Source organism: Molossus molossus, unplaced genomic scaffold (genome assembly GCF_014108415.1).
Source record: "Molossus molossus isolate mMolMol1 unplaced genomic scaffold, mMolMol1.p scaffold_m16_p_20, whole genome shotgun sequence".
In the NCBI taxonomy this organism is placed as follows: Eukaryota; Metazoa; Chordata; class Mammalia; order Chiroptera; family Molossidae; genus Molossus; species Molossus molossus.
In genome coordinates, this window is record NW_023425356.1 from 31,101,492 (window position 1) to 31,116,526 (window position 15,035).

General features: G+C 42.2%; 1 protein-coding gene and 1 pseudogene across 8 annotated transcripts in view; one reads left to right on the forward strand and one right to left on the reverse strand.

Moving 5' to 3' along the window:
- Positions 1-721: 721 nt before the first annotated feature.
- Positions 722-15,035, reverse strand: part of DSTYK (dual serine/threonine and tyrosine protein kinase) — a 66,256-nt gene continuing 51,942 nt past the window's right edge. For 3 of the 8 annotated variants that reach the window (XM_036271843.1, XM_036271842.1, XM_036271841.1), the window contains 4 exons: positions 14,825-14,938; positions 7,785-7,899; positions 5,615-5,749; positions 722-5,134 (listed from right to left, as the gene is read on the reverse strand). In XM_036271843.1, coding sequence (XP_036127736.1) covers positions 4,947-5,134; positions 5,615-5,749; positions 7,785-7,899; positions 14,825-14,938 — 552 coding nt within the window. In that variant the 3' untranslated portion in view covers positions 722-4,946. The remainder of the gene's footprint in view (positions 5,135-5,614; positions 5,750-7,784; positions 7,900-14,824; positions 14,939-15,035) is intronic. The other 5 variants (XR_004960847.1, XR_004960845.1, XR_004960846.1 and 2 more) reach the window with 5 other exon arrangements.
- LOC118637601 lies at positions 9,185-10,005 on the forward strand (annotated as a pseudogene).

Here is a 15,035-nt window from a genome sequence, read left to right on the forward strand (position 1 = left end):
TTTTGTGTAGGGTAGGCAGAGAACCACTGAGATTCTGCTTTAGCTTTTCCTTTAAGACTTACTCAAAAACACTACAGCTGTTTAAGGTGTGCTGCCATCTCCTGGCTAAACTTGTGTTGCAGTCAAATCATAAGCAGATATAGCAAAAAATGATGCAGCCATATAAGCATGAAATAGTAACCCCAAAAGCAGATAAAACAAGCACACTACGGGAAGAGCAGGCATGCTGCCTGCTGACGACAGGTCGTGCCACTCTGCTGGCAGTGGCCTGTGGTGGTGCCGGCCGGGCACTGCCTGGCAAGCAAATCTGAAGGTGGGGTGAACCTAAACAGAAAATTGAAATATTCCAAATGCAGATAGTCCAGTATATAGATTCCATCCCTAGATTCTCTCACAGTAAAGAATAGCTAGGCTCTGCATGAGCTCAGAATGTTGCAAGTTTGTGCTGAGAAGCTGAAGAAACATGTGTGAACCCAGGAAAGGCTCTGAAAAATAAACTGCTGTCACACCTTGCTCCCCTCTTCTCGGCTGTCCTACCTTCCATTGCCTTGCCCCACTTTCTGGTGTGATAATGTCAAGTAACTGGAAATCAAGTGGCATGTTCCATCAATCTCTAAGGCAAACTGAAAGACATCTGACTGCAGAGGTCCCAGTGGAAATGGAATAGAATAAGGAGTGTCCTGTCAACACAGGGAAAACGAAGGCCAAACACATGTAAACCTAAACGTTAATGTGATCTTTATTATACAGCACATCTGGTATTTGTGCACCTCAACAGGTATACAGGATTCTATAAAACCAAACCCAACCCTTCAAAATTACACTAAGTGAAGACTTATCCCTTAATTGCGTCTCTTAAAAATACACAAAATTAACAGGGTCCTGCTGTAACAATGTGGAAATGTAACAATGTGGAAAGAGACAGGTAGCACAAGAAAGGAGAGTGTAAGGACTGAAGTTTGTGCCAAAGTAATTTCTCTACTTATTGCACTTTTATTCTACACATTTAGTATGTTACACTTTTATTTAACACCATAATAAACATTAGCGCTTTAAAACAAACAAAAATATTACATAATGACAAAAGACAACAAGCTGTCCAGACCAATTTTCTTTTCAACCCTCCGGGGAAGAAGGCCTACCCAGTGCCAGGTGTTCACATAGTCTCTGCAATCATCTCAATTGGACTGGATGTTAACAAAGCAGATGAAGTTAAAAATAAAACCCTTACAAGAACAGTAGTGCTCCTTGAAATCCCCAAGGGAGTTCACGATATAAGTTTCTCAGAGTTACTCCTGCCATACTTATTAACAGCCATACTAATCCTTACCTGCCACACCTGCATATTTCGAAGGATAAAACCCTCTTTTTTTTCTTTTTGAAAAGAAAGTGGGTTATTTGATCCAGCAAATCCCAAAATCAAGCTTTGAAATCTCAAAGAAACTACTCTTTTGGCAATGGACTCTTGGAGGGTCCTGTAGCCCGCTCTGATGCACTGTGGAGTTTGAGGGTTCCCTGATTAGCCAGACAGAACACCAAGCATGCCTTCTTGCCAAAGTAAGGCCAGAGGGAGTCCCTATTCCCCCATGTGCTCCTGTAACCACCAATCCCCCCTTGGCTTGTCAGTGCTGAATAAAACCCAAAAAATAAAGTGTCATTCAGTGCAGTTATCACATTGCATCCCAAACCACTTGTCTGGTAACAAAAAAACTTCTCCAATACCTTTGGCTACTCAAGCAAAGATGAAAAAAAAAAGTATTGGAGAGCTAACAGGTACCAGTTGAGAGTTCTGCCATTCCCCTATTTCTATCTGTGATAGTAACGTATCCTTTCCTCCACTGTTACCTTGACTTTTAGTGTTAAAAATTAGGAAAAGCTTCTGCCTAGGCTCTGTCCCCCTGAAAGTGATGGAGTCACAAGTGACTCTCTTTGGTCTGGGAAGAACCAGCATAGTCCTTCTTTCCAGAGCTGTGAAAGGCTTGTCATCAGTGAGCTACTCTGCAGAGGATAAGGGAACTAGGGCACGCCTGTGGAAACCCCCCCCCAACGAGCATTCCTCCACCCACGACTGACCTTGCTGCTGGCTTCCTAGGCACAGGGTCAGCCACGCCTGGCTCCAGACTCCATGTCTTCTGATTGCTCTGCAGGAAGGTCCCCCACTCAGTTCTGAAGCAACATAAGTGATCAGACTTCAAGTGCATTAAAAATGGCCAGGTGATCATTCTCGGGCTGAGGTACATTGCCCTAATTAAACTGACTAGAAGGATAAAACACAGGTAATCCTTTCATCTCATCCTTCTTCCTCCCCAGCCACTGTCTCACCTCACCAGTAGGAGCACATACAGCCAAAGCTAGGAGGTAAATTCTTCAGACTTTGGTCTTGCTGAGCTTTTAACAGCCCAAGTGCCACCAAACATCTTTAATACTTAGTATCTTCCCAAGTAATATACAATACAGTACATTTCATGGCATTCCATCACTTTAATAACAACGGATGCCAAGGAACAAAGAATCTGAAATTTGCTGACAATGGTTGTAAAACAAAAGCAAAGTATACACGTGTTATACATATGTATTCCTGCACTCAGCCTGCTGAGTGTTTAACACCTCCGAATGTCGACATGTGGGCTTTGGCTGGCCTGGAGACTTTCAGGAATATTCTGCACCTTTCTCTGAATACTTTTTTTTTTTTTTTAATTTAATGAACTGTAACACAACTACTCATCCACTAGCCCCTCCCTCCCTCCTCAGGCAAAATATGTGGGGCATCTGCTAGAAAACTGACGTCTGAGAGCAGACTAAGCCACAGGGGATAAACGGAAAAGGGACTCTGGGTGGTAAAAACCTACCCTCCCCTGTGTGAATGGGGGTATGAACTAAGACTTCCAAAGAATGTTAGGAATGTGGTCTCCATAATGGGAGCACAGACTCCTGATTATAGTCAGAGTTAAAAAGACTGGAAAAGGGAACTATATAAAAGCTTTCTTGCAATTTCTGAAAAAAAGAACTATATAAAAACTTTCTTGAAATTTCATACAGAACAAGACTTACACTGATTTTCCAGCAAGTAGGGACTATTCCTCTACTTTTTAAACTTGAACATGGTTCCCTAGAAGGCCATCATAGTCCCAGAAGGGCAATGAGCTAATGCTGACAAGAATCAGAGTGACTTGAAGTACAGCTAAATAAGTGTTAAAAATTCTGAGAGACTGAACATTCCACCGAAACAAGGCTGGAGCCCACAGAACCCAAAGCACTGGGTCCGTCAACTTGTCATTTGCAGTAGAAAGGTCTTAGCGCTACACGGTTGCTGGAGGGCTAGAGCTCAGGGGCTACTACACTCACGCATGTCATAATCAGAGCCTGGGGAGCCAGAGTCAACTGGGCTTTCAAAGTTATACAGATCACTTTCTGTAGACCTTATTTATACCCTACATTTAAGAGATGGTCATTCAGTCACAAACAACCCTAGAAAATTCCAGCAGCAAATCTGCCCATTATCTTACACACCTACTCAGGCACCTATTTCACATAGTTTGGGACGAGGCACAGGGGACAGACCACAGTGATTGGGGATTAGGCCGATGGAGGAGGTTACTCACCTCCACTGTCCATTCCTTCACCTACATGTTCTTCTACATCTAATGGACCATTTTGGTTGAGGGAGGCTTGAAGTCAGGATCTGAGATGCACAATATTTAAATTGTTCCCCTTCCTTTGACTCATAAGAGTTTTTCTTCTTATGTACATTTCATGACAAACTCTCCCAAAAACCAGCACCCCACCTTCCAAATACAAGGGAGGGGGTCCATTCCAGACACTAACACACAAGGGTAAAGGGCACACACACAACTACAAAAAGTGTTCTTCTCTTTCATCTGGTTCTTTCCCCCAAACATTATATTTAAAATAAGGTAAAAAGGGACAAGTTGCAGAAGAAACCTTGGTTAAAAAGCTCACTGATCAAGTTTAAAAACATAAATGTGTTATAGTCAAACACAGAAAGAAGTTTTTGAATTTTTTAAGTTTTGAAAAACAAGCTGTGGGTTTGTATGGAGACCCATGGCCTCCAGATCACTGTCCGTGATGTCTCAGTCTCACCAAATACTCATTCACACTGGGTCAGTTTTTCTCAGACATCACCCCTAATTACCATGTTATCTGGAGTTTCCCCATCTTGAGACCAAAAAGAGAAAAAAAATGAAGACCCAAGGGTAGAAGAGATTCTGTTCTAGGAGTAGCAATAACTCGAAATCCAATAGCATACACACACACACAATTTTTTTTCTTTTTGTGGCCTCTTAGTGATGTAACTGAAACTCTCCAGAAGTCAGGGCTATGTGGGCCTATACATGTAAACACACTGGCACTGGAAGGAATGGACAGCCTTGTTTCCGCTTCATCACTGGGACCTCTGGCTGGTGCAACCCGAGATCTCTGGGTGCAGACCACAGGAACCAGGTAGCCACAAGTTATTTTCTCGCTCCTATGTTTTCACAATTCCAGAACTAAGTTTGAATTTTCTAAGGGTCCTGACAACTGGATAGAACCAAACTATCCCTAGTTAAAGCCAAAACTATGAAAATTATTGTTTTTAATACTACTGCCAATGCAGTATCCCGCTTGTCTTAGTAACACAGTGAACAGACAATGGTAACATTTACCTCCTTTTCAGTTCCAAGGCCAGAACATTGTCTTCTTCAGCCTCTTACCCATGACCTAGACAATCTCTTGCTAAAGGAACAGCTTGGGGCATCAGTGAACTGCTGAATATGCTCAGCGTCTGACAGCACTACCAGGAGTCATCTCTGCCTGGGGAGGTCTCCAGCTGCCCAGCAAGCGTCCATTCCCCTGTGAGCTCTCCTAATGAACAACTGTCAAATTCTTCCCATGGCCAAAGGTGAGGGGAAGGAAAGACAGAGAGTGAAAGAGAAAGTTCTTTGCTTTCAAGTAGAATCATCTAGTCCTCTGTTTGGCTGCTCAGAATTTGACTTGCAGAGCCGATCCATGATGCCCTGAAGCATGGGCTGGACAATGCCCAAGAGAGGTCTCTGAGAGGGGTCACCATCCCAACAGGCTTCCATCAGCTGCCAGCACTCCTCGTCAAACACAGGAAGGCGTTCTGGGCGGGCTCCTAAAGAAAGGAGCGTGGAAATAAGACCAGAGTTACTGAGAGGGCGACCAATACAACCAATAGGCATGCTAAGCTCTCAGGCTAATGACCCAGTTGGGGCTCAGGATGCTAAAAAATGCAATAAGCGCCCTGGCTGGTTTGGCTCAGTGGCTGAAGCATCAGCCTGTGGACTAGAGAAACCCAGGTTTGGTTCCCGCTAGGGGCATGTACCAAAAAAAAAAAAAAAAAAAAAATGCAATAAGCTTTGGCTTCAACTGTAAACATCTAGGTTAGAATCTAAAAGTAACAGTGATGATAAACTGGAACACAGTGGCACAGCAAGTTGAAGAATTGGAAATTTTAAAGAAAAAAGCCTTTTTTGAGGCAGTTCAGGACAGTGCCGCCCGGAATGAAAGGGCTGATGGGAGGCCCTGCTGCAAGTGCCTGGTTTGTCTGCTCTTCACGGGGGAGTCTGGATAAAGTAGGGCTTGTGGCTCTCACCTCTCCGCACATTGTTCCAGAGATGGTCTTTGCTGGCGCACCTCTCAAATGCCTCAGGGAGCTTGACAGAGCCTGAGCAGATATACCAGAAAAGAATGCCGAAGGCGTAGACATCCACGGAATTGTCGTACTTCCCTACAGCAAGAAGGAGAGACAAGCAGTGAGCCAGGGAGAGAATCATCAGCATCACCACTAACTTGCATCTGCAGAGGTCTTTAGACGTTTTTTTCTAAAGCTTTTATCATCCAGTCTCTCTCATAACAATCCTATTAGCAGGACACATTCATAACGCCCGTTTCATAATGAAAAGAACTATGGCAGGGAAGGCCCAGGCCACATATTAAGAAGGCCGAGACTAGCACTTGACAAAGGAGAAGGAAAACAGGCCTTTTATTTTAACGGGACAGTCAAAAAGATTAATCTTGAAAGGTCATATTAGGGAAATAAAGTTAGGAAATACAGGTGAGTGGGCAAGTTGGATCCAGAATATAAAGATTTTTAAAGTCAGACAGAAGTCAGGATTCAGGCAACAGCAGAAGTCATTTATGTTTTAGAGCATAGGTGACATGGAAAGTATTTTAGAGGATAATTCTGACAGCAATAGAATGGACTGCAGTAGAAACAAAAGAAATGTAAATATGAAGTTGCCACAAAAAAAAAAAAAAAATTATAATAGCAGGGAGAACAGAAATTTAATTTTGAAAAGGAAATCTAGAGAAAGAAAAATGATGACTGTGTACTTCGTTCCGGTGTGGGTAGGACTACAGCTCTCCAGCTAACTCCTAATTCTTATGCGGATCACTCAGTGAAGGGTCTGGGGAGGACTTGTTCATGAGGCTGATGAAATTCAGATATAGTGCTAACTCAACTCTTACCAATACTAAGGAGTAACCTGTGATTACCTTTCCATCTTCCCAAACAATCATGCCCCCCTCCTCATCCCTTCAGGGTCAAAACCTTGGAGTCACTGTTTAGTCATTTTTTGTTGTTGTTGTTATCACTCATATCAACTTAAAAAAAAAAAACATTGCCCATTCTTCCTCTGAATTATCTCCAACCTATCAGTTTCTTGTCAGTTTGTTTGAGTATTATCACCAACCTAATCATGAAGGCAGCCACCATTTCCCTGCCTTGGTTCTTGCCACTCAGCTTCCTCGACCTACTGCTGCTGAGCTAATCTTCCATAACATCTTCATTCCTTGCTGCTTAAAAGCACAACTGCACCTTACTTCTTCAACATACGCCTTCACCCCTCTGTGTGAATTTCAAGCTCACTGCATTTCATCTCCAACCTGGTTTGGTAATAGTCCCCATATGGATTTCTTTCCTGTCGTGCTTATTTCTATTCCGCAATTTTTTTCATATTTCCCATTCCCCAGACTCCAGAACTTTCTTTCTTTCATGATGATACATGGTTAGATACTAGAGACAAAAGGACCTGAACTCCATTCCTAGCTCCATGACTTCTAGCTCAGTGTTCTGGGCTGGATTTCTTCAGCAATCTGGCCTTGACTTAACTTTATCCATAATATGGACATAAAAATGCATCAACATCACCACAGAATTCTAATGAGGATTAAATGGAATAAAATATATGAAAAAACATACGCTGCCTAGCTCAAAGAATATACTTTAAAAATATGAATTCCCTTTCCACCTACCAATTTTTCCAGATGGCTCCAGTTCTACCTAAAATCTTACCTCTACTACGAAACCATCAAACACTGCAACCTACATTTATTCCTTCTCTGAATGCCAACATGACATTATGTAGCATTTAACTTAGCACTTTGTCACATGTAGTCTTATATTGCCCTCTATTAATAATATATCCCTGTCATCTATAAGTTCTTTAATGACAGAAGACAACTCTTAATGTAGTATAGGAGTTATTCAACCAGTTTTTTATGATTAAAAAAATTGGTTGCAATTATGATCCAGAGAGACATCCACAAGAATAGTTGGTAACTCCTGTTTGCACTTTTCTTTCTGACCCCTTTACCTCTTTACTTTCCCCCTACTTGTCTTAGTTTTTCCCTGTACTGTTTTCTCCCTTGCCTATGCTGGGTCTGCAAGCACTACTTGTGGACACTACTCTTAGCACAAGGGGTAGCACTCAGGGTTACAGTACGGAGCCCCTCCCAAACCCATTCCCTGCCCTCCAGCTTACCTGTGAAAAGTTCAGGGGCCATATGGATTGGCGTCCCCACAATGCTGCCTGACATCATGGCCTCTGGCTTGCAGAATCCTAAGTCAGTGATCTTGGCTCGGTCCTGCTTGTCCAGCTGCCAACAAAGAGGGGTAAGAGTCACCTGTGTCTGATCCTGCACACAGAACTTAGCTCAGCTGCATCCCTAAGCTCACAGGTAGGTGTCTACTTCATAGCAGTACTTAATCAATCCTGCTTCCAGCCTCCCTGTCTCCAGATTCATTCCCATTAGTATCCTCTCCCCAGACAGACTGTAAGCAACCTGATGGCAGGGACTGCCTTTTTCACCTTTGGATTCCCAGCACTTAGCATAGTGCCCGGCACTGTCAGGAGCTTAACAAATCTTCGAAGAACGAATAAGTGAAAAACACTGAGGAAAAGTATTTCAGATCCTGATTCTCCTCCTCTGATCTCCAGACACCAGGGCAGAAAGCTGCTACCCTGGTCAGCTAAAGTTTCTGGAATCCCCTGTAGTTTCCTTTCCTAAAGTCCAAGAGAATAAATCTGTATCCCATTTGGTAATTGATAAGCCTCTTAGGTGTCAGCCTATAATTTTAGGAAAGTCTTTCCTTTCCCCCAAATTGCTGTATCTTTATACATCATTTAAGTGATGCCAGAGACAACTCAATACTAATCTAATACATTTTCCAGAGGAGTATGTTAGAAGATTCTTTGTAATTTAGGTAACAGGCCTGGTGGGTCCATTACTTTCTAAGGTGCATTTACCCGTCTCAGTCCTCATCTAATATTTCTGATCAAACTCTAAGCAATAACAAGACCTGGAACCCTTAAAAACATCAATGTCACAAAAGCCAAAAAGGCAGAAGGACTATTCTAGATTAAAGGAGGCTAAAGAAACATGACGACAAAATGTATTGTATGATCCTTGGATTTGATCTTGGATCAAACATGTGGGATAATTGGGCATATTCGGGACAATTTAGAAAAATGTTAATACAGACAGTATATTAACTAATAGTACTGTATCAATGTTAAATTTCTTCAGTGTGATAATGGCATGTTAATTACATAAAGATGCCCCTCCCCTTTTTTAGGAGATACAAGCTGAAGTACAGGCATACCTCAGCGATACTGCGGGTACAGTTCCAGAACACTTCTATAAAACCAATATAATATTGCAATAAAGTGAGTCACATGAATTTTTTTGTTTCCCAGTACACTAAAATTATTTTTATATTATACTGTAGTCTATTAATTGTGCTCTAGCACTGTATCTTTTAAGAAACAAGGTACATACATTAATTAATAAATATTTCATTGCTAAAACATGCTAACCAGCGGCATGGAGCTCTGGCTGCCAAGTGATGGTGGCAGCAGTGCAGAGGGCCCACACAGGGACCATGGCAGTAGCAGCAGAGGTGGCAGAGGTGGGGTGGCTGGCAGCAGAGGAGGCTACAGTCTTCGGGGGGCTGTAGGTGGAGCAAGGCTGGGCCAGCAGTGGGAACAGCAGCGAGGAGGCCTGGGGGTCGCAACAGCAGCTTTGAGAGCTTTGCCCAGGTGTGAACAACCAACCCTACCTCTGTGAGAGTGGTTGCTACTGCACCTACAGCGATGAGCTCTGGTGGTCCTGGCTGCTCTGGACCGTCCTCATCCTCTTTAACTACTGTCGTGCCTTCCATCATTGACGAGCTAAACGCCAGCTGCAGCAATAGCAGCAGCATGAGATCAACTTGTTCGCCTACTATGGGGCACGCCATGGGGCTGGCCCTGTTCCTACTAGTTCACTGCCTGACCTTCACCTCCTCAGCAACTTCACATCCCCAGCCTATGAAGATGTGGTTCACTGACCAGTCACACCACCACCTCTTTACACCGTGGTCCCAGGCTGCCCCCTGACTGCTTCCAGGGAATGGACCTGCTGCTCCTCTACGTTTAGCTGCCCTGCCACTGCAAAGGAGCAAATGCGAAAGGTGTTTCCTTCACCAGAGTGCCCTCTCTCATCAGGAGAGTGAGCCTGGGCAGGGCTGAGCTCTGTCCCTACCCCTGCCACTATCACTACCTGACTGGTGACTTGAGTATTGAACTCTGCTCTTGTCCTGACTCCAGGGAGGGTGAGCCAGTCAAGGCGGCAAGGGCTAGTGCCACCCAGCCAGATCCGGGGGACCACTCCCCTTGGACACTGTCCCTAGATTCCATACCCAACTTTCTTCTGTGGGGCTAGCTTCCAGTGAAGGGGACATACTATAAGCAATTTTGGGAGGGTGGGTGGGTTACCTGCCCACTAGAAACAACCCTTGAGTTCTCTCTGTCCTCTCCCTGCCCTCCTAGAATCTGCCTGAAAGGGCTAGAGTCCTACGGAGAGGGACCGTGTTAGCTCTACCCCGATGACATACACAGGAGCCTTTGATCTCATTAAAGAGATAGGAACAACAACCAAAAAAATGCTAACCATCATCTAAGCCTTCAGTGAGCTGTACTATTTTTGCTGCTGGAGTGTCTTGCCTCAATGCTGATAGCTGCTGACTGACCAAGGTGGTGGCTGCAGCAGTTTCTTAAAACAACGACGAAGTCTGTCACAACGATCAACTCTTCAATTTGCTAACAGTTTCTCTGTAACCTGTGATGCTGTTTGACAGCATTTTACCCACATTAGAACTGTTTTCAAAACTGAAGTCAGTACTCTCAAACCCTGCTGCTACTTTAACAACTAAGTTTATATAATATTCTAAATCCTTTGTTGTCATTTCAACAGTCCACTTTCTTTGCTCATCCATAAGGAACAACTCCTCATTCATTGAAATTTTATCACGAGATTATAGCAATTCAGTCACATCTTTAGGCTCCACTTCTAAATCCTCCACTGAAACTTTGAACCCCTCAAAGGCATCCATGGGAGTTGGAATCAACTTCTTTCAAAAGTCCTGTTAATGTTGATATTTTGACCTCTTCCCATGAATCACAAATGTTCTTAATGGCATCTATGATAGTGAATCCTTTCCAGAAGGTTTTCAGTTTACTTTCCTCAGGTCCATCAGAGGAATCACTATGCATGGCAGCAACTGCCTTATAAAATGTATTTCTTAAATAGTAAGACTTAAAAGTCAAAATTACTCCTTGATCCATGGGCTGCAGAGTGGATTTAATTCAGCAGGCATAAAAACAACATTAACCTCATTGTGCATCTCCATCAGAGCTCTTGGGTGTCCAGGAACATTGTTAATGAGCAATAACATTTTGAAAAGAATCTTTTCTTCTGAGCAGAAGGTCTTAACAGATGTGCTGTTACCAGGCTTTGCTGATCCAGTCATAGAGCACAGGCAGAGAAGATTTAGTGTGATTCTTAACAGCCCTAGGATTTTCAGATGGTAAATGAGCATTGGCTTCAACGTAAAGTCACTAACTGCATTAGCTCCTAACAAGAGAGTCAGCCTGTCCTCGGAAGATCTGAAGCCAGGTATTGACTTCTCCCCTCGAGTTATGAAAGTCCTAGATGGTATCTTCTTCCAATACAAAGCGGTTTCATCTACATTGAAAATCTGTTGTCTAGTGTAGCCACCTTCATTAATTATACTAGATAGATCTCTGGATAACGTGCTGCAGCTTCTGTATCAGCACCTGCTGCTTCACCTGCATAAGTGTCTTTCCTTAAACTTCATGAACCAACCTCTGCTAGCTTTAAACGTTTCGTCTGCAACTTCCTGACCTTTCTCAGCCTTCACAGAACTGAACAGAGTTAGGGCCTTGTTCTTGATTAGGCTTTGACTTAAGGGAATGTTGTGGCTGATTTGATCTTCTACCCAGACCACTAAAATTTTCTCCATAACAGCAATAAAGCTGTTTTGCTTTCTTATCATTCGTGTGTTCACTGGAGTAGCACTTTACTTTCCTTCAATTGCCTTTCCTTTTCATTCACAGCTTGGCTAAGTGGCACAAGAGGCCCATCTTTCGGCCTATCTTGGCTTTTGATGTGCCTTCCTCACTGAGCTTAACCATTTCTAGTTTTTTATTTAAAGTGAGACATGGGTGCCTTTTCCTTTCACTTGAACACTCTGAGGGCATTGTGATGTTATTAATTGGCCTAATTTCAATATTGTTGTGTCTCAGGAAATCAGTGGAGCAGTCAGAACACATACAACATTTATCAATTAAGTTTGCCACTTAATATGGGAATGGTTTGTGGTGCCCCAAGACAATTATAACAGTAACATCAAAGACTACTAATCACAGATCACTCTAACAAATATAATAACAAAAATTACCAAAATGTGACACAGGGACATGAAGTGAGCAAATGCTGTTGGAAAAAAGGCATTAATAAACTTGTGAAGGTTACCACAAACCTTCAATTAAAAAAAACACGTAGTATCTGTGAAGTGCATTAAGCAAAGCACAATAAGACAAGGTATGCCTATATTTAGGAATCACATGTTATCTGCAATTTACTTTCACAGAATTCAGTAAAAAAGTGTGTGTGTGTGTGTGTGTGTGTGGAGAGAGAGAGAGAGAGAGATAGAGAAACAGAGAGAGATAGAGATCACACTAGGAAAAAGAAAGAATATGAATCTGAATGAATATAATATGGGCTTTCATTGTACTGCTCTTGTAACTTTTCTGTAAGTTTAAACTTTTTCATTAGTGTTGGGAGAAATAACCTTGAACAATAAGAACTGTGTCTATCATGCAAGTCCTCCCTAAGCTTTAGGTCCAACATACCAACCAACTATTCTGCTGTTACTTCTACTACTTTCCCTCCAATCTTTTTGTGTGACCAAACTTACATTTAAGTGTACCCTAGAAAGATCACTTAACCCAATAAATGAATTTGGCAAAGTAGCAGAATACAAAATTAACATCAAGAAATTGACAGCATTCTTATATACCAACAATGAACTCACAGAAAGAAAAGCTAAAATAACAAAACCATTTACCAACCATTACAGCAAAAAAATTAAGATACCTAAGAATAAACTTAACCAAAGAAGTAAAGGACCTGTTCTCAGAAAAAAGAAATAGAGGAAGATATAAAAAAGTAGAAGCATATACCTTGTTCATGGATTGGAAGAATCAACATCATTAAAATGTCCATTCTACCCAGCAATCTATACATTCAATGCAATCCCCATTAAAATACCAATGACATATTTCATGGAACTAGACCAAATACTCCAAAAGTTTATATGAAACAAAAAAAAAAAGACCCCAAATAGTCACAGCAATCTTGAAAAAGAACAAAGTAGGAAGGGATCACAATACTGGATATCAGGTTATACTACAAAGCCACTGTAATCAAAACAGCCTGATACTGGCACAAGAACAGGCATATAGATCAATGGAACAGAACAGAGAACCCAGAAATTGACCTAAGACATTATGCTCAATTAATATTTCACAAAGGTGGCAAGAGCATACAGTGGAGTAAAGACAGCCTCTTTAATAAATGGTGTTGGGCCCTGGCCGGTTTGGCTCAGTGGTTAGAGCGACGGCCTGCGGTCCAGAGAGACCCGGGTTCGGTTCCCGCTAGGGGCACGTACCTCGGTTGCAGTTTGTCCCCGGCCCTGGTCGGTCGTGTGGGTGGCAGCCACTCGATGTGTTCCTTTCACATCGATGTTTCTCTCTCTCTCTCTCTCTCTCTCTCTCTCTCTCTCTGTTCCTCTCTCTCCCTCCCATTCTACCTGAACAAAAAATGGAAAAATGTCCTCGAGTGAGGATAAAAAAATAATAATAATAAAAAAATAAATGGTGTTGGAAAAGTTGGACAGCTACATGCAAAAAAAGAAGCTAGAACACCAACTTACATCATACACAGAATAAACTCAAAAAGAATAAGACTTAAATGTGACTCATGAATCCATAAAAATACTAGAAGAAAATGTAGGCAACAAATTTCAGACATCACACGCAGCAGAATTTTCACTGATACAACGCCTAAGGCAAGAGAAACAAAGGAAAAAAATGAATAAATGGGACTACATCAAACTAAAAACCTTCTGCACAGCAAAAGAAACAAGCATCAAAATGGAAAGGGAAGCCACTATATGGGAGAGCATCAGTGCCAACGATACATCAGATAAGGGGCTAATTTCCAAAATATATAGAGGACTCACAACTCAACAAAAGGAAGACAAAGAATCCAATTTAAAAATAGGCAAAGGACCTAAACAGACACCTCTCCAAAAAGGACATAGAAATGGCCAAGAAACATGAAAAAATGTTCAATGTCACTAATCATCAGAGAGATGCAAATTAAAACAACTATGAGGTATCACCTCACACCTGTCACAATGGCTGCCATCAACAAATCATTAAACAAGTGCTGGCGAGGTTGTGGAGAAAAGGGGACTCTGGTACACTGCTGGTGGGAATGCAGACTGGTGTAACCACTATGGAAAACAATAGGATGTTTCCTCAAAAAATTAAAAATTGAACTATTTGACCCAGTGATCCCACTTCTAGGAATATATCCTAAGAAGCCTGAAACACCAATCAGAAAAAAAATATATGGACCCCCATGTTCACAGCAACACTATTTACAGTTGCTAAGATCTGGAAACAGCTCAAGTGTCCATCAATAGATGAGTGGATAAAAAAGCTGTGGTACACAATGGAATACTATGCAGCTGTAAGAAAGAAAGATCTCATCATCTGAGATGACATGGAGGGACTTGAACAGTGTTACGCTAAGCAAAATAAGCCAATCAGAGAAAGACAAACATCACATGATCTCACTTATTTGTGGCATATAATGAAAAAAACAAACTGATGAACAGAATGGAAACAGAGACATGGATGTGGGGTACAGACTGACAAACCTCAGAAAAGGGGAAATGGGGGGAGGGAACAGGTAGACCACACAACTTATATGCATGTATGTGTAAACAATGGACACAGACAACAATGCTGGAAGGGGGGTTCGGGAGGAGGGTGTCAATGGGGGAAAAAGGAAAAACATCTGTAACAAAAATAAACAAATAATAATAATAAAAAAAAGATCACTTAACCCAGAAGCAGCACACTACACTGTATAAACAGCTCTTACTTACCAACACGTTTTTCAGTTTGATGTCACGGTGGACAAGTCCCTGGCTGTGCAGGAAGCGGATTCCTTCCACCACATCTAGCGCTATCTGCAAACGTGTCTCCAGGGTCAGCCCAGCCTTGGGGAAACAAGAGTTTATCTGTCACTAAGACAATTTGTCAATCCAGCCTGATTATTCTAAGAGTTCCTTTCGTAGGGTCTGAAAGACTGACTGA